At 45.8% G+C, this 20,795-nt stretch overlaps 1 protein-coding gene across 1 annotated transcript in view; it reads left to right on the plus strand.

The window, feature by feature from the left end:
• LOC125943570 (arylsulfatase B-like) overlaps positions 1-456 on the plus strand; it is a 32,956-nt gene extending 32,500 nt beyond the window's left edge. The window contains exon 10 of the mRNA XM_049662994.1: positions 175-456. Within this exon, the coding sequence (XP_049518951.1) occupies positions 175-330 (156 nt within the window). The 3' untranslated portion in view covers positions 331-456. The remainder of the gene's footprint in view (positions 1-174) is intronic.
• The last annotated feature ends 20,339 nt before the right edge of the window (positions 457-20,795 follow it).

Consider the following 20,795-nt stretch of genomic DNA (forward strand, 5'->3'; position numbering starts at 1 on the left):
TAATCTTGTCTCGATACACTGAAAATTGCACATTAAAAGTAGACATGCAAAATCAGACAGCAAATGTCTACAGTTATTTGTGATTCACTGTTTGCGGCCATCTTTTAGTGTTGTTTGCTTTATATGAACTTAGCGCATATTTCTTTCGATTGATTTTATGTGTTATTCTAACAGGTCGTGAACTCTTTAAAGAAACGTCTGGACATGTATCAAGAAGCTGCTGTGCCCATGCTAAATAAGTTGACCCCTGATCCTGACAGTTTTCCCGAGAAACACAGCGGAACGTGGTCGCCATGGGTGCCATCGTCATGCCGGACATCTTGTAGTTAAAACAAAATATTTAGTGCAAGCATTCTAAAATTATTAGTGAGGAAAACATAATTAAAGGGTGATGAACATTTTGTGAAATCCTCTTTTGTTGAACTTATCTATGAAATCTGAAAACGTACACAGGTTGGTACTTGTTCGATCGTCAACTGACGTTGCTTCAAGAGTTGGCAAGTTTAGAATGTGGTAGTTTGCATGAAGAACGATATTGCAAGTCTGTAAAAAGTACTTGATAGAGCAATTAAACCAATGAAATATGATTGCCTTACTTCTATACTGCAATGATTTTCTCGTCAAACAGTTGTAGAAAACCACGTAAACGAAGCAAGAGATTTATGTGGACAACAATGTTGCACGTTCAACCTGTCCGCTATAAACTCTCTTGTCAGGTTTAGCTTTGGAGAATTGCAATTACATTTCTTGTAGCGATGTTAGTGATCTGAAAACATAAGATCCTAATTTCCTAAATTTCTGCAATTTTCACCAAAATTTGCGATACATTTCAGCACCGAAATTTTATGTGCTGCGATTATCAGTCATTACGATTCAACGGCTCAATTTGAGTGTGTTGTTTTGAGTTTGACGTACCTGAAGAGAGAAAACTGAACCACTGCCGACCTAATTTTGCTCCTAACGCCGTGTGAACGTCATGCTTGAGCGAAGCACCGAAATCGGATCATGGCGAGCATGCGTCGAGAGTTTGGCACTTCGCTAGTAATTGCCTTATAAAGCACTCGCTGACGCTTGTGAAATATACTGGTTCTGACTGCACTTTATCCAAAACCAGCGATAACGTAGCTGCTTTATCGATAGACCTTCCAGTAATTTTCCTGGTTTTCCTTGTCATGGCTCCAGCTGCGCTGCGTCCATCCTGATAGAACAGGTCCTTCAATTAGTGCGGCCAAAAAAATCAGCAAGCGGCATCTGTTTTAATGGGCTATGCGCTCGAGCAACCTTCAGTGTTTTTTAAAGCAGGTCTTCTAAGTACACAGAACATGAGCAGCGTGCCACGTGCTTGTGGCAGCGTCAGAAGCCTATATGGTGCCATACACGCTCGTGAAGCAGGGGCCTTCGGCCAATCTTCAAAAGGTCATTACAAGCAGACAATCAAATGAGCCTCGAGGTGGAACTTTGTGAAAACCAAGTATAGGCTGTACATACACTAACGCAAGCCCAAAAGGGTGTGTGGTATCTATCCCCCTATCTCTCTCCCCAGACAACTTTGTACCTGCTGGACTGCAGACCATTTTCTGAGTGAGCAATACCTGGACCGTGGCTAAATCCGTCGCTGGCACAAATAGCTATTCGAGCTCTAGTTCAGTTATTGAAGTGCACCGGCCCTCGTGTGCAACATTCGTCGTGCGCGCGGTGCTCACTTCTTCCTCTACCCCCCACTTTTCCTTGCCCCCAGTGTAGGGTAGCAGATAGGATGCTCGTCTGGTTGACCTCCCTGTTTTTCCCATTCTTGCTTTCTCTCCCTGTATCTCTCAACTTGGTGGACATTCCCTGTGTATGTTCACACGAAACATCCTGTGCCACTCACTCGCTCACATCTCCCGAAAAAAAAAAAAAAGCAATGCGTCCTGAGATTTATTTAGTTGAAGGGAGAAGGAACGTGCTTTTGGAGGGTGAAGAAACAGGCTTTACGCGTACAACTATTTGCCTTTAGATTAGGGCTGCCTTACGGCAAAGCTAAAAAAAAAAATGTCGCAGTTTCTCCCGAAAGGCGACATTTTACAAAAGCTTTTCTCCCGAAAGGCTTTTGCCCGCGTTCGTACCGCGTTCGTACCGTTCGGGCAAAAGCTACCGAACGCGGGCATTTCTGCGCGGCGTTGGTGACTGTTGTCGGTGCCTCTGGCGGCGGCTCGGAGATTTTCGACGAGATCAGAACGGGACACTCGTCGAGCAGCGTCAGAAGTCTTTACCACCTTCTCGCCTCGCAACGTTTTTATATAAGCAGGCATTTGGTGCCGCAGCTAAAGGTTGCCTCCCCTCCCTCCCTCCCATTACCCCACGGCCTTTCGCGCCACGGAAGACGTCGCGTTTGCTCTCTGCCATGCATTCGCTCCCAGTGAAAGCGCGCGTCCCTCGCGTGCTTTCACGCGCACATACAGCAGACAGCACGCGGCGACGATTTTATCGCCCTTGGACTCTATACGGAACCTCACGGCGACGGCGACGCCGACGGCAGAAAATCGCTTAGAGTGTTCATATAATTGCTATCTCAATAAATAAAGAGGAAGAAAGTATGAATGCAATCCTGCATCGTGCAGGAAGTCCAGTAAGACTGTAATCGCAGTTATCTTGACACCACTTGCTGAAGTCAGCATGCCAGTCACTGCGGAGGTTAGACCTTCTGAGCAAGGACTCCTGGACGTGTTGCGCGCCTGAGCAAGTCCTCAGCAGGTGGTACACGTCGGTGTTTTGTGTCAGGGTCGCTCAGTCGGGGCAAGGGGCGTCGTCATTGACGAAGCCCTTCCACTTGCAAGTGAGGGCAGGGTTGAGGGCTACCCCAACCCATATTCGCCTAAAGGGAACTTCCTTTACCCTTGTGAGGTTGCGGGGGAGGGAGTGGACATACGGGGGAAGAAGGGCACGTGTGCCCCGCCGGAGGGAATGTTTTGGGCTTGGAAAATGGTAAAGGTGTCACGCAAAAGAGGTGTCGGTGGATGCATGTTCCTCGCGTTGTTGTGTGATTCACTATCTGACATGGCATTGAAAGGGTCAAAGTTGCGTCCTTGAACCCAGTCTAGGTGAGTATTGAAAGGGGAGTTATCATGAAGCGTATGTGTCTTATAATAAAGCAATGCAGCTTTACTGACTCGCTTCAGCTATTTGATGGCACTCAAGGAATAAGTGAATTTGTTTATTTAGGAGATGTCTGATAATAATGAAGCTGCACTGGGAGTTCGAGTAGAGTTGAGTCACAGCATCCACCGTGAATGCCTTATTTCCTTGCGTACAGGTGCGTTTATGCGCACCATTGTTTGTATATTTTTACCAAAATAAATTTAAATACGGCTCAGTTTGAAGGCGAAAGTGACATTACATGAGGAATATATAGAATTAATGAACTATTGAGTAGCACCTTTTTTTTGGCGTACAAGACACTGCAGGAAAATTTTTAGAGAAAAGACGGAGAGTATCCAGCGAGATCGGCTAGAAGACACTGAATAATCAGTATCTTCTAATCTCGGAAATAGTCTCAACGGTAAATCGAGCGTTGTCTACTTGCGGCCGAATAACACGTACGATGAGTGGGCTAAAAATAATACAACCCAAATCACTGCCGGGAAATTCATTCAATTAAAGCCGACGCAGAGGAAACAATGGACGCTTCTTTATTCACACTCATTGGAGGAAGTGTGATCTGTACTTGCCACCTGGGCCCACTCTGCTGTTGGTATACCCTATCGGCGTCGAAGTAACGCCGACAACGGTAGCTGCCCAGCTGCAAACCTGCATATCATTTTCGACTTTGACTTCTGCAGTAGATGTTCTTTTTCATATGTTTTGCACAAAGCCTGGCATGGAGGGCTCCTGCCAAGGGTAGCGGAGTGAACCGGCGCGCAGCGCGGGGGGTGGAGGATAGGTAGAAGTTGTTTTAGCGGCCACAAACCAATGAACAATTTCACATTATTTGATTCAATGTGTTAATGACACGTTAATTTATTTTAAATTATTCATTGAGAGATCATATTGAAGCTCATATTCATGAGTGGGCGGAGCATGCGAAGAACGGTCCCAGGTGGCACGGATGGTGAAAAATGGCTCCCTCTTTACACCACCACCACCACCACCACCACCACCACCACCACCACCACCACCACCACCACCACCAACACCAACAACAACAACAACAACAACAACAACAACAACAACAACAACAACAACAACAACAACAACAACAACAACAACAGAAATCTAGGCTCAGCCCGAGTGCTTCTTGTTTTCCAAATAAATCACTGGACAAAATCAGGAAAAACAATTGGAGGACGCTTAAGCTTCGCCTTTTAAGCCCAGACCACACGTACGCTTGCGGGCGCGCGTAAGCTCGCGTCTACGCGCCTTGCGGTTGCCGCGCCTAGCGAGGAATGGCGGTTTGCATCCACAAATACGCGCGACAGCGCGCGCTCACTGGCCTCACTTGTTTATACCTTGGCAGACGCCACTTCGTATTTCGTTGCTGGTAGTGCTTCAAAATGCTTCGATATTTATAAACGTAATTGTTATCATTTTGGAGCTTTTAGATCAGCACAAAAAGTGAAGAATAAGCACTTTATTGCATGGTGTAATTCTGCTTAACTGAGAGTTGAATGTACCGCGCCGTCGCTGCGTAGCCAGGCGCGCCAACGCGAGGCAGCCCAGGCGCGCGATAACGGAGAGGAGCTGATCAGCGAGATCGCGCCGCGTTTCGACGCGTACGAGCCGTGCAGCACCGTCTGCGCATGCGTGGGCGCGCGGACGCGAGCTCGCGCGCGTTTGCAAGCGTACGTGTGGTCTGGGCTTAAAAGTGGAACGCGATAGCGTTATCGGGCTCCGTTCGCATCACATTTTTCTTTATGAATAGGCTTCACTGCAACAGACCACGTGGGAATGCCAGCTTACAAAGACCAGGCTTACGCTGATCCCCTTAAAGTCAGCTTCACTTTTAAACATAAATGCATTGCTCGGAATACATTTTTACAGGAGCAATTTGAGCCGTCTTATATCAAAATGTGAAGGCCCTGGGACCTTTTTTATTATTTTATTAATTGTTCGGTGTTGCCCCGAGGCATGCGCGTGTCCCAAATTTAGAAAGACTCGGTTTTTAACATTCCCCTTAATGTTGCCTAGAACCAAAGTACAGCGAAACACCATAAGAGTTGGAGGACGCTTAAGCTTCGCCTTTCAGAATGGAACGCGATAGCATTCAAAGATCCCTGGCTCCTTATCAGGCTTTTTTCTCGTATATTCAAATTACAATCCGACGCTATCACGCCTGTAGGTTGTGGTTAAGTCATACTTTATGATTTTTCTGACGGATTTTACTTTGAGAAATTCAATTTTCGTTCACTAACGCCTTGCGCCACGCGGAGAGCCTGTGTGGTCGGGGTGGTTCGGAATGATGTGGTTCGGCATGATTATTTCCGCCAGACGCCGATGCTTAACGCCGACGCCAAAGCCGACACCGACGCTGGATTTTCTGCGACACAGGGCCCTTAACGCTAACGCGTTAAAGCTTCTGGTGTAATCCAGCTGCCGATTTCTGTGAACGTGAGTGAAGAGAACTTGAAGAATCTCCTGAAGACTCATCACCATCGTCATGTATATTATTGCGATAGCAATTACATGGACACCCCAAAGCGGATTTCTGCCGTCGGCGTCGTCGTCGTCGTCACCGTTGCCGTGAGGTTCCGTATGACGTTAACGGTGATGAAATCGTCGCCGCGCTCCGGACGCTGTATGTGCGAGTGAAATCCTTGCTCCGTTACAATCGCCATATATAAGAGCAAACGCGACTTCTTCCGTGGCGCGAAATGCCGTGGGGGGACGGGAGGGAGGGAGGGGAGGCGACGTTTAGCTGCGGCTCCAAATGTGTATTTATATAAAAATGTGGTTGCAGTTTCACCTGAAAGGCGAAGCATCAATTGCGATAGCAAATTTGTCGAGAGCTATACGGAGTAATGATAATAGCTTGATCAGCTGTATAAACTTGGACATGCAGCAGCACCGGCAACAAGCAGAACTAATGTCGACGCTGTCGGCGTTTTACCAGCGTTCGCACAAAATGCGTGCGGCGTTGCTGACTGTTGCCGGAGCCTCTGATATAAATAGGCACTGGGTGCCACAGCTAAACGTCACCTCCCTTTCCTCCCCTCCCCCCCCCCCCCCCCCGGCCTTTCGCGCGTCGGAAGAAGGCGCGTTTGCTCTACATATATGGTGATTGTAAAGGAGGAAAGAGACGCCTACTTCTGCAGTCCTTAAGAGAGCACGGCGCAGAACGCGCGTTTGTTCTCCGCCGTGGGTTCACTCGCCGTGAAAGAGCGCGTCCCTCGCGGCCTTTCACTCGCACATACAGCGTTCGGCGGAGCGCGGCGACGATTTCATCTCCAGTGACGTCATACGGAACCTCACGGCAACGGCGACGCCGACGGCGACGCCGACGGCAGAAATCTGCTTTGGAGTGCCCATATAATTGCTATCGCAATGAAATGATGATGAGTGGGCGAAGCTCCGGAGGGAATCATCGGTAAACCGGGAATCTTCCGTGTAATTCGCACAGTCTCGCCGCACTAAATCGAACGATTGACTTCCACCAATGACACGCGCCATATGTGACGTCATTCCTATTTTATAACAGCGCCCTTCATTATAATTGCACCATCTCCCGCTTAAGGGGACGCTAGCACAAACGCGGTAGAAACGTGCAGTACTCTCTAGTAAGCGGGAGAGGCCACAGCGTCTTACGCAGCCGTTTACACATGCCGGAACGTGCACCGCGTTTGCCGACGCCATCACATGACTGCTGAGAGAGTATAACCCCCGTATTCATAAACGCTCCTCGACCTTTCCCTTTCCCTCAAGAACCACTTATCATCGACTTGAACTTGACTTGCCACCGCCTTCAACGCGTTTCGAACGCGCTGCCCAAGGCGGTGGCAAGTCAAGTTCAAGTCGAGGAGCGTTTATGAATACGGGGGTAAGGCGGAGAGGCCACAGCGTCTTACATGGGCCGTAACGCGCTAGCACAAACGCGTTAGAAACGCGCAGTCTTTCGTTAATGTTTGGTATTTATTGTCATCGTGGTGCGTGTGTCCATGGGCGCTTGGTGGCGTAGTGGTTAGCGCCACGCGTTCGGAAGCGAGGGGTCCCTGGTTCGATTCCGCGCTACAGACACAACTTTCGGAATTTTTTAAAGACGATAGTCTTTCTTGGGGAACTTAAACGCTGAAAATTTGGCCTGTCTGTCTGTCTGTCTGTCACCCGATTCAGCCACCCGGCCAAAGTTGGACCACTTGCTTACCGCCCACACTACTTAAACTGGTACGGCTGTTCATACTTGTGAACGTTATCGATCACAAAGTAAATATTACGCATATCTGAGGCGTAACATCACTAGGTAAGTATTAGGAGGTGTGTTCCTTTAATAGAAAATACATAGATACGTAACTCTAAAGACCCTGTTTCTTTAGCTGCGCTGAAAATGCCATGCTATGCGCGCCGACGAACGACGTTCCCCGACTGCGCGCCGACGAGCGCCCTCTGCCATGGAGGAAGGAAACCCTCTGCACAAGCTCATGTTTCCCGATGTATTGCCAGATGGCGTCCATGTCTCACGCAGCGCCTCCTCAATTTTATCAATGCCAGCCAGATGCGGCCGATTCAACATAAAGGAAGCGCTGTCTGAGGCAGGGCAAAACATAAATGGCCGCTTGATGAAATAATGCGGTAAAATGAAATCTGTTCAAACAAACCTTCATGCCAGGACGGAAATGGTACGAGAACAGCATCACGGGTGGCCGCGGATCAGACCAGCACTCATGTAGTAGGGCCGGCAGAAGACTATCGTCTTTCGACGACATTTGCAGCGAAGCACGCAGATACGCGGCAGTTTTTTTTTTCTCTCATAAAAGTAGACATGGCTACCTACTACTACGACGACGACTACTACTACTACTACTACATACTACAGAGGAGGGACAAACCCACACCCTAAGGAGCTTCGCCCCTAAAACGTTGCGAGGCGAGAAGGTAGGTAATGTTTCCAACGCTGCTCGACAAGTGTCCCATTCTGATCTCGTCGAAAACCTCCGAGCCGCCTAGAGGCGCCGGCAACAGTCACCAACGCCGCGCGCGTTCGGTGCGAACGCGGATAAAACGCCGACGGCGTCGAGAACAGTTCTGCGCGTTGCTGGTGCTGCTGCATGTCCGCAAGTTTATACAGCTGATAAAACTACTATCCTTACTCCGTATAGCTCTCTACTAATTTGCTATCGCAATTGATGCTTCGCCTTTCGGGTCAATTTTTTATCTCAATTATATCTGCGACAATTTTTTATCTCCTTGTCACCATCAACGCCGCTGGTATCAGAACATCATCGTTAAGGGCCGGATTTTTAGTCTCCAGAAATGCGGGTTTTAAGCACCTAACGGGTGCACTTAAATCCCTATTTTAGGACTATATATTGGGGCCAAGATAGACGCTATAAGCTGCTCGCAAACAACGACCTGTTTTATGAATTGAACGCGTATAGCCCATTCTCACGGTAAGAAAACTGACGTAGAATTAATTCACTCATGAGATTTGAAAGGCAGCAGATTGCGCACAGGTCATTGCATGCTGGGCAGACGAGAGGCTGCTTTTAAATGCGACGCATTTCTTGGCGAACATTTGCTACTTTGACAGTATCTATCTATCTATCTATCTATCTATCTATCTATCTATCTATCTATCTATCTATCTATCTATCTATCTATCTATCTATCTATCTATCTATCTATCTATCTATCTATCTATCTATCTATCTATCTATCTATCTATCTATCTATCTAAACGTCTACGACTTTGTGCTCTCATGGTCATTTCGTTAACTTGGTATGTAACAAAATTGGCATACTATGACAACAGTATATGGTGAACATAAATGGTGTGTCATGAGATGAATGTCATGGCATGTGTGTCATGTAGGTCATGAAACAGCCGCCTACGTCTTGGTGCTCTCATGGTCGTTTCGTTAACTTGGTAGGTACCAAAATTGGCATAGTATAACAGCAGTGTATGACGAACATAAGTGGTAGGTCATGACATAAATCTCATGACACGCGTGTCATGTAGGTCATGATAATGACTCAGCGAAAAACGATTAACACTCAAAAACCACTGAAATGGGTTCGGACGTGGGCACTGAGTGAAGGAAACACTAAAGGATGATGGTAGAAATCATAGTCATGAGCATGACTCAGTAAAACGACAATGACTCGGAGAAAAAGGATTAACACTCAAAAACCACTGAAATGGATTCTTACATGGGTACAAAGTGACGGAAACACTAAAGGATAATCGTAGAAGTCATAGCCATGACCATGAATGATAAAAAATGACAATGACTCAGCGAAAAAAGAATAACACCCAAAAACCACTGAAATGGGTTCAGACGTGGGTACTAAGTGAAGGAAACACTACAGGATGCTGATAGAAGTCATAGTCATGAGCATGACTCAGAAAAAATTACAATGACTCAGCTAAAAACGATTAACACTCAAAAACTACTGGAATGGGTTCGGACGTGGGTGCTACGGGAAAGAAACACTAAGGGATGATGGTAGAAGTCAAGTCATGAGCTTGAGTAAGGTTTTCACCTTAAGGTCTCTTAGGTGTAGCTAAAGGGACTCGACTCATGATATGAATGTCATGACATGCGTGTCATGTAGGTCATGAAAGCGCCGCGTACGTCTTGGTGCTCTCATGGTCGTTTCGTTAACTTGGTAGGCTCCCCACACACTGCTTCGCATAACATCGATTCCCACAGGGTGTAGGATCTGCCGGCTTTTTTTGTCAATCCGCGTACTGTAGGGGGCACGCTTAATACGTTTATCTTCATACTATGTGCAGGTATAGCGTCTATTCAATTCCGTGCTTACACTGACGCATATAGTGGAGCAAGCATAAAAAAAATGTCACAGTTTCGCCCTACGGGCGAAGCAATGAATGCGATAGCAACACAGCAATGTCATACGATGTAAGGCGAGCGGCTTTGGTAGCAATATGAATTGTAGTAAACATGAGCTGATTAAGTAAGCAGGTGTGCTGCGGCGTAAGTAGACCGACATGAAGAGAGACTCGATGACCACGAGAAGACGCGTGTGAAACGGTGGTGTTGATGAGAAGCGCTTCCCGTGGGCAGCGCGTGCGAAGGGACACACCTGTAGCGCTGCACTGCCGATCCGGGCAGCATTGCATGTGTAGCGTGCGTTGGAAAATGTGGCCCGTCTATTACTAACTGAATGAACAAGCGTGGTGTGAGCGCGCACAAACAAACATGAATAGATCACACTGAATGACTGCAGACAATGACTGTCAAAACGCTGGCAGCAAGCGCATATATACGCCGCAGCGGCGAAGGTACGTGCGGTCTATCGCTTCAACGGAAACTGAGCGGCGAATGCACGGCGCATAAAGGTCAGAGCCGCGGGGAGATAAGAGACGGTGCGGGTGAGACGAGCGCGGTTGTTGGCAGAGTAGAAGTGCGCCCCCCCCCCCCCCCCCCCTGCTCCCTCCGGCGCTGGCTTTCCGCTTCCTTGCTTGCGCGTGGGAGATTGAGTGCGTTCGCTCTCCGTGATAGCGCGCGTCCCCGCACGCTTCCGCTGGGGCATACGGCGCGCGGTGAAGATTTTATCTATACGGAACCTCACGGCGACGACGACGGCGACGACGACGGCAGAAATCCGGTTGAAGTGTCCATATAATTGCTATCGCAATAAAATACGAAATACGATACGAAAGCGGCTCAAGTGGGGAGGAGAGCTGTGTGGCAGTCAGAGTTTATTGCAGAGGAACCAAATTAGTTGCTGGTATGCTACAGAGTTCAGGTGAGCCGCCATTGGCAGATATATCGGCACAGCCACAAAAGAAGCGGGGGAGCCGAAAATGGGGACCCTACAGTCAACAGTACTTCTAGTGAAGTTTGCACCCTTCCGCCTAACACACACGCAGCGCCATCTGCAGACAACAGTTTCTCCATGCTGCAGTAGGCAGTTGCACCTTTCTCAATGCTTCACCGTTCTCACTAGAATCCCCGCCTGCAATGTAACATGGAGTTGCGTGCCCACTGCCGAAGGAGGATACTTTCGGTGCTCTTTTTCTCTGGCAATGCTAACCGGTAAGTGTTATTCAGATGGTGAGAGGACCTCACAAGCTTTGTCTATGCAAGCGCTTATTTCCTATGACGCATTGCCAGATGCTTTTCTATTAGCAGCAGTGTCTGTTAATGCTGCCAGGTCTTGTGGAAATAAATAAGCCAATGCGCGTTCGAAGCAACGAAAGAAAGTCACAGTTTTGCTCGAAACGCGAAGCATTGATAGCAATAGCAAAGTATTGGACGACTACATAAAGTGGGGTTCGTAGCTTTATGGGCCACATAAATTGCAGTAAACATTCGCTTACTTATTAAATTACCAAGAATGGCGTCATGCGCGCCCACGCAAAGAGGAACAGATCTCTCTCGATGACCGTGAACACTATACACTTGTAGGAGGACGTGACGGCGGCCGTACGAGCCGTGCTGTCGTCCCTACTTTTACAGAAGGGTGAAGGCGGCGAGCCAAGCAGCGGCGGCGACGACTAGCGTGGCTGGCTTCTAGAACGACACTGCGTGTGCACAGCTTGCGCCTCGAGCACATGCTGTGCTTCTTTATTTTTCACTTCTTTGAAAGCGGGCGCCAAGGCACCGGCTGATTTTTAGTTTGGCGTGTTTAGTGCAATAGCGGGCTTAGCGGAATAGCGGCATCGAAATGCGCATGCGCAGAACGCTAGACGACCCATAGCTTTCGTGACGCACGCTATTTCTCAGATATAACGTTACCGTCTTTGCGTAGTTTGCGTAGTTTACGTAAAACATGGCCGCGGTGCCGGTAACCCGCTTCGAATTTAATTTGGTGTTGCTTTTGTAAAATTCCCTTTGTTCGTAGCTATTGATATATAAACGAATTTCGGCTAGTCTCAGGCTGCTTCGACGACGGAGTATTATGAATAACTTTGTGGAGTTCTCGAGAACGCTCCCCGCTGGTATGCGACCCAAGTCTGAATGAACCTTAGTCCTTTTAAGTTGGCGCTGAAGCACCACATTGAACGACGAATATTGTGAAAACTTGCTAGATGGAAGCGTCCCCTATCTTCGAAGTCGGGAGATAGACGCGACGACATATGGCCTCTGAGATTGGAAGATCTCGGAGGCCATCGTTGGCAGCTTGTACTGCTTGCACTGATTGCGCCGCGGATCGGCAGACATGGAAAGTACAAATACAACTCGTTCCAGGCTTTCATTACGCTGTATGTCACAGTTTTCGGACGCACGCACAAAGTTTGATGAATAGATAGAATCACCTAGGTGCTGTATGCATGCGAAATTTAATGCGTAATTGAATAGTGTTCAGCACGTAAGCTACGCTATAACGCTATACTAAAACTTGCTTTCTGCAAGTTAGTTTGCGGAACCATAACGCTATTTCCCTTAACCCAGCTGTCACGCTAACGTTAAAACCTCTCCACTCCCTATCACAACGCTGGCGCGATTAAGAGCGGGAGCAGCAGCGAGTGAATTCCCCTTCATGCTGCCCCTAATTTCAACGCGCACTATGGGCGCGCAAGAACACAACACACGCGAAGCTACTAGCCATCTCGGCTTGCCTAGCTTGACGTGGCGCCGCCCTATGTCTATAGTCGCGGCCGGGCTAGACGAGACGCACGCTCACCTGCTCGTTCCCCCTTGCGCCCCTTGCGAGCGCGAGTAGATGGCGTGCATCAAGCTACCATCCTCCTCGGCTAACTCTCGCATGCTTTCTCTCCTACCTATAGCATACGGTGCGTGGGGCGAGATCTTATTGCAGTCGACTTGATGCGGAACCTCACCGCGGCACCGACGCCGACGTTGAAACTTCGATTGAAGTGTCATATAATTGTCTCAATAAAAAAGCGTCCCAAGAAAGAATTTATCGGGTGCTAAAAGCAAAAATAGGCATTTATATGTACAACTGTCAGAAATAGGCATTAATAGGCGCTATCAAGTCAGTGCTAAGCCACTTATTTACCCATAATTCGTGCTCATACATCATAAGGAAGGGGCCATGACGCGCGGGAAGAAAAAGGCATTTGCCTATAGTCCGGTCTCTAATCATCACCACCACCACCATCATCATGAACGTTATCATAGCTGACATCACAGCATCATCACCATGATCATCATGGGCATCTCAGCGGATCGTCATCTTGCGACGTTGCTTCGACACACGCAATGTGTGAGCATCTGACGTAACTGTGGCATCACCTATGGGGCCCCAGCCTCGCATTAAGCAATGCACTCTCAATTGAAGCTCACTGTTTACTGCAAGCATAAATTCTGCCCCAATGTGCACATTCTTGTCGACTGTAATATATGCCTCAACGTTCACAAGGCACAGGAAGACCGGTGACTAAAGACACCTGTTCCGAGGAAGGTCTTTCTTTACAGCGAAGATGTTTGTGGCTAGGGTTCAGTGAATTTTTCGTGTCTGTCAACAGATCTGCGTGTGCAAAAAACTCAGCTCCCGAATTTGATGCAAAATCGTTTCATTCTGTGCAAAAGCGTATACGTCTCGTCCCTCGGATATGCCTTTTCAGTAGATTAGTTACCAACAGGCACCATTTTCATAATCAGTAGACTCTCAGGTAGATAATAAGGGTTTCTCAAAGATTTGCCGCTGTGAGACCCACGTCGGCCTTGTGTACGCTCGCACCGCACTTTCTTTGTCGTCGTTCCAAGCACTTGTGTGCCTAGTTTCCTTCCACTCTCACGGCGTGGCGGTCCCGTCGCGCGTGTCTAGTTTCCTCCGGCTCCCCGAGGTGGCCGTAGTCTTCCACAGAAATGTATGCCGCCTGTCAAGACCGCCGATCAAAATTAAAGTGTGTGTGTGTGTGTGTGTGTGTGTGTGTGTGTGTGTGTGTGTGTGTGTGTGTGTGTGTGTGTGTGTGTGTGTGTGTGTGTGTGTGTGTGTGTGTGTGTGTGTGTGTGTGTGTGTGTGTGTGTGTGTGTGTGTGTGTGTGTGTGTGTGTGTGTGTGTGTGTGTGTGTGTGTGTGTGTGTGTGTGTGTGTGTGTGTGTATTCGGGATGACCGCCGTCGCCGTTCAAGAGAAATAAAATTTGCTCATAGCTTTCACCTAAATTCTGTGTCAGTTCTATGTCGCGCGCTAAACTATTCGCTGGTAATCCACCTTCGCAGCAGTGGAATAGCGCGTGATTTCTTTACACGTACATCGTTTAGTTACCGACGTACACTTCCAGACTTTTCAGCCACAATGGCTATCGTTTATTTGTTTATTTAACGCTCATGACTGTGGCTCTTTCTCCGGATGTATAAATGTACGTCTATGAGTACGCAGTCTGCAATGACGCCAAAGCACGTGTATATAAATCGGGCATGGTGTATCCTGAGTGCCGGCTTCCGTCGTGTCAATATACGTCGCTCAATGAACTTCCACCGCCTGCGTATGAGCGTAGAGGAGCTGCGGTTTTCAGAGAAGCTGCAGGGATTGCCGGAACTTTCTTTTTCTTGCTCCCCACTTGGCCTCTCATTTAACCTTGGTTGAATGGTTGTCCCCCCCCCCCCCCTTTTTTTTTTTTTCTTATGTCTAATGCATTCAAGAAGAAGATATTAAGACCAATTTTGATTTGCTTTATTAGACCGAATCCGGTGGACACTCAGAGAACCAAATAAACAGAACACTCCTGTTTTACGATCCTATTTTCAGTTTAGGATGGCTGCAGAGAAAAAAAAGCTCATCCGGCAGACTTTTCACAAGCAATACAGAGGGAAAAAAGCAGACGTATGTGTTTGACACGTTAACCTCTCTCTCCTCTCTCTCTCTCTCTCTCTCTCTATATATATATATATATATATATATATATATATATATATATATATATATAATGTTTTGCGAAAGGGCATTAAAATATGTGCGTGTGTGATGGCACAGCCGGTTTTGTGACCTGGAATGGTTTTTAGTGTACTGGAGGGGAGGGGGAGGGTTAAATCGTAGGCATTGATATTACGGAGAGGTGATTTAAATGACGCCGGGTGCTGCCATGCCACTGTGTCAATAAGTGAGAGGATAATTTTACTCGCATGGTTAGAATGTTCTTTAGTATTAAGTAAATCAGCTGAGAATTTACACAAATTGCGTTAGAGGTTCTCACTTATTGAATGCTAGCAGAGAAAACCAATCTTTCTAGATGCGGTTCTGACTACATATGGCTCATAAAAAGAAGAAAAAGAAAGAAGCAGAAGAAGAAGGAGAAAGGAAAAAAAAAACGAAGAAAAAGAAACGAGCAAACTGCGAAAAAAAAAAAGTTGTTGAGCCTTCCTGCCCGAAGGCTCAACAACTGTGATAATGATTGTTATAATCACCTGCAGAGGCAGGAACAGATGATTAGTTTGTACAGACAGATTGCCTGCATATCCGTTCTGATGTCAATTTACTTATAATTCCTGGCACATTGTGTTCGGGAAGTTTGGTAGATGCAACAATATATATATATAGTGACTCTGGAAGGGTCACTTTGTTGCAAGTGCAGCGATTATTAGGACATTCACGATTTCAATACGCCTTATAGTTGATGGTATGCGTGCATTCTCTGGATGAATTGGTAGGGAGACTGTAAAAAAAATTTTTTTTTGCCCACTTGAGTAGGCGTCAGGGCGAAATGCTGAAACGAACTTCTCAAGCTTCAGCTTTCGCACATGATGTTATCGTAAAACTGCAGCTCTACCACGTTATAAAAGACCGCAAGCAAGAACAAATTTTGATAATTTATATCTTGCTTTTCATCTTCCGTCACCTATTTGCCATTTACATATTAGGTCGCTTTTTTGATAAGTTTACTCAAAATTGCTCTGTCTTTCATTCACTCTCACTTATTTTGAAAAGTGTTTGGTTGTAAGTTCTTATGCATTAAAATCTTACATATTATTGATTCACGACGTCTCAGCTTCATTTCTTCTCCATCAGCGTTCTCCACCAATCACAAATCTCTTGAGGCTTATTATATATTATGTAAAGCTTGGTATACAACCACAGGATAACGTAGTGGAACGTGCAGTTAGCTCATGCATCACGCCATAAAAATAACAATATTGTAAGATCTACATATTCGCTAAAACCAAGTGATTGAAACCTTCATTATGAACCCTTACTCACTGGTTTTCATAACCCTGAATTTCACCCCAGCTTTAAAGTAGTGTATGAGCTCGCTTTCCGCGATTTATTGTACTAATTATTGACAAAATATTTATATTCGTTGACGTATTCCTGACATATAAAGCAAATTTCCCGTTTTTTGGCTAGCATCAATATGCATCCTATCCTGCTTGGAATTAATGGTACATAGCATTGTACAAAAATAATAAAAGTTTAAACCAGGTTTTTTAGAGGCAACATAATTTTTAACAATCGCCTGTGATACAAAGCACTACTCTATACTAATTGAGCTAGATTACTGGAAGTGGCAGACATTACATGCACAAGAAATCGAAATGCGTATTTGAATACACAAAATTTTACTAAGCAACTACATGACGAGTTACTTGAAGGAACGGATTGCAATTTACGAAATGAAGCCAATAAGTTGTCAAGGCACCTAATCTTGGAACAAATTTTGAAACTAGCACTAGTTTTGAGATAAGCGTCATCAAACTTGCGGTCAAAGTCACTGTTGTTCCGCTTGTCTTAAAAAAAAGTTAGCTTAAAAATAACTCAAACAGCAATTTCTTTCGACGCTAATTTTAGGAACGCACACATTGAAACCGATGCCACCCTCAGCAACCGTTTCAAGCGGACGTGCTTGCGAATTCATCGGCTACGATTCGTAAATGAACAAATATTTGGCAATTTTTTGGTTGTGCATTTTGATTTATTGTGCAAATACTATCCGTCTCTTACAGCAACCCAGCTCAAGCAGTAGAATTCTGCTACATTCCCCAGGCGATTAAAAAAATTGTTACCCGTTAAAAAAACCAAGAATAACACTCTGTATCGAAGCTACGCGTTCATCTAGCTTATGATGCAGTCTTGTTCACTCTTTCCCTTTTGCTTCTTTTATTGCGATATCAATTATATGGACACTCAAAGCGGATTTGTGCCGTCGCCGTCACCGTGAGGTTCCGTATGACGTCAAACGGCGATGAAATCGTCGCCGCGCGCGGTATGCTGTATGTGGGAGTGAAAGCGCGCCAGGGACGCGCGCTTTAACGGGGAGCGAACGCACGGCGGAGAGCAAACACGCGTTCTGCGCCGTGCTTCCTGAAGGGCTGCAGAATTATGCGTCTCTTTCCTCCTTTACAATCCCCATATATATATATATATATATATATATATATATATATATATATATATATATATATAGAGCAAACGCGGCTTCGTCCGTCGCGCGAAAGGCCGTGGGAGGGCGGTAGGGAGGGCAGGCGACGTTCAGCTGAGGCACCAAATGCGTATTTATATAAAAACGTTGCGAGGCGAGAAGGTGGTAAAGACTTCCGACGCTGCTCGACGAGTGTCCCGTTCTGATCTCGTCGAAAACCTCCGAGCCGCCCCCAGAGGCGCCGGCAACAGTCACCAACGCCGCACGCGTTCGATGCGAACGCGGATAAAACGCCGACGGCGTCGAGAACAGTTCTGCGCGTTGCTGGTGCTGTTACATGTCCAAGTTTATACAGCTGATAAAACTACAATCCTTACTCCGTATACCTATCTGCTAATTTGCTATCGCAATTGATGCTTTGCCTTTCGGGTGAAACTGCGACATTTTTTTTCACACTTTCTCTGACACCTAGTTTAGGGTGGCAAACCGGGCACCCATATGATTGACCTCTCAGCTTTCACTCTCCTCCCCAAACTGGACACTCGAATAGTTTACGTCCCTGCTTTCACTCTCCTTGCCTTTTCTCACTTTCGCATCTAGCTTAGTGTTGTTCGTTTCATTCAAGAGCGATATAACCAAAGTGTATTATAGAAGAAGTATATATATATATATATATATATATATATATATATATATATATATATATAGTAATAAACGCTTTCTCTCTCCGTATTTCTCATATATTGTGGTGCCAACAGGTGCTTCAGCCAGGCGTCTGTATTTTTGCTGAAGTAAGAGATTGAACTCATTTACGCCTCATGATACTGTTCTTTCGTTTATTGTCTTTTCGCCTGTTCCGTTTTATATTTAAGTTTTCATGTGTTCCCTATGAACCCCAGTTGAAAATGTAGCGCTTTGTATGTGTCCCGTATTCGTTTTTGTGTGCCGTTTCATTGCGATACTTCCATCAGGCTTAAATATAGTGTCTTTCCTAGCCTCTTAAGGCAAAGCGTCGTTGGCCTCACAATACCATTTTACCTGTTCCGGTATTGTGTCCTTCGATTCAAGCCTGTGTTGCTTGCAATTTGACATTTTGCCTCGAAAACTGTCACCGTGAAAGCATAATATTCCAGTGTCTCAGAAGGACAGCTGGCTTGGTATGTACAGTGCGTAGCGCCACGTTTATGAAATCGGCGCTATTCCGACTGGCACTGCTCAGCACTCTACAAGCAATAACGTCAAAACTAAAAAAATGAAAAAAAAATATATAGTGCATTACAAAAAGCTTCCGCGCATAAATCTCGCGCCCGTTTCCTTTAGTTATTAACAATTATTAAAGAAATAAAGTTTGAAATAAAGCCATTAATCAAGTACAGCGCTATTGCTCTACCAAGTAATAATGTAAGTGGACGTCGCACGCGCTTCCTGTAAGTTGTAGTCGGTAATTATTGACTACAATAAGTGCAAACATCGCCATAAATCAAACAGTTTTTGGTAATCTGAAAAAGAGGGCAGCAAAGGAAGAAAAACAAAATGCATATGCTTCCTTTAGGTGAGCTTCGGAATTATGGTACGAAATCTGACTAAAATTTTATATACGTGAATTGTGGTGGCCTCTCCGTGATAACTATATCATGTTACCACGCTTGCGAATACAACACGGCGCATATCCAATAGGCTGAGAAAACTTTTTGAAAATGCGTAGGAGATGAGAAAATGCATCGCGGGATAGGTTATAGCGCCAAGCGTGAACGGAGTCACGAGTACAGATGTGCACGAAGCCTTGGATATGCTACTCTACGCCGAGTAGCTCCCAAACACAAATATTCACTTCTTATCCGACAAAATTCAATCGTTTGCCAGAAGGTCATCATCATCATCATCATCATCATCATCATCATCATCATCATCATCATCATCATCATAATAATAATCATATATTTATGTCCAATGTAGGACGAAGGCCTCTCCCTGCGATCTCCAATTACCCCTGTCTTGCGCTGATTCCAACTTGCGCCTGCAAATTTCATAACTTCATCACCCCACCTAGTTTTCTGCCGTCCTCGACTGCATTTCCCTTCTCTTGGTATCCATTCTGTAACTCTAATAGTCCACCGGTTATCCAGCCTACGCATTACATGGTCTGTCCAGCTCCTTTTTCCCCGTCTTAATGCCGATTAGAATATCGGCTATCCGCGTTTGCTCTCTGATCGACACCGCTCTCTTCCTGTCTCTTAACGTTCGACCTAACGTTTTTCGTTCCATCGCTCCTTGCGTGGTCTTTAACTTATTCTCGAGCGTCCTTGTTAACCTCTAAGTTTCTGCCCCATATGTTTCTGCTCCATTGCATTCTACACAAACCGGTAGAATGCAATGATTGTACAATCTTCTTTTCAATGACAGTGGTAAGCTCCCAGTCATGATTTGGCAATGCCTGCCGTATGCACTCCAACCTAATTTTATTCTTCTGTAAATGTCCTTTTCATTATCAGGGTCCCTTGTGAGTAATGGATCTAGATAAACTTACTCCTTTACCGACTCTAGAGGCTGACTTGCGATCCTGAATTCTTGTTCCCTTGCCAGGCTATTAAACATTATCTCTGTCTTCTGCATATTAATCGTCAACCCCACCCTTACACTTTCTTGGTTAAGGTCCTCAATCATTTTTTGGTATTCGTCCCCCTTGTTGCTAAATAGGACAATGCCATCTGCAAACCGAAGGTTGCTGCGATATTCGCCGTTGATCTTCACTCCTAAGCCTTCCCAGTCTAATAGCTTGAATACTTCTTCTAAGCATGCAATGAATAACATTGGAGAGATTGTGCCTCCTTGCCTGACCCCTTTCTTGATAGGTAACTTTCTACTTTTCTTGGGGAGAAGCAATGTAGCTTTGGAATCGTTGTAGATATTTGCCAAGATATTCACGTATGCCTCATCTACTCTTAGATTACGCAATGCCTCTATGACTGCTGGCATACATACTGAGTCAAATGCATTTTCATAATTTATGAAAGTCATATAGAGAGGTTGATTGTACACCTCAAATTTCTCGATTACTTGATTGATAAAATCGATATGATCCATCGTAGAATATCCCTTCCTGAAGCCGGCCTGTTCTCTTGGTTGACTGAAGTCAAGTGTTGCCCTGATTCTTTTGGAAATTATCTTGGTCAATATTTTATACAATACGAAAGCAAGCTGATGCGTCTATAATTCTTCAATTCTTTAACGTCGCCCTTCTTATCGAAAAATCTAGTGTTGGCGTACTTACAGCTTTCTGGTCAAAGCTTGCGGCCCTTTATACCCAATGCCTCACGACTTCAAGTAGTCGTGAGGCATTGCGTAAAAGGGCCGGAAGCTTTTCAAGCATGATATCTC

This window comes from Dermacentor silvarum, chromosome 2 (genome assembly GCF_013339745.2).
Source record: "Dermacentor silvarum isolate Dsil-2018 chromosome 2, BIME_Dsil_1.4, whole genome shotgun sequence".
Classification (NCBI taxonomy): Eukaryota; Metazoa; Arthropoda; class Arachnida; order Ixodida; family Ixodidae; genus Dermacentor; species Dermacentor silvarum.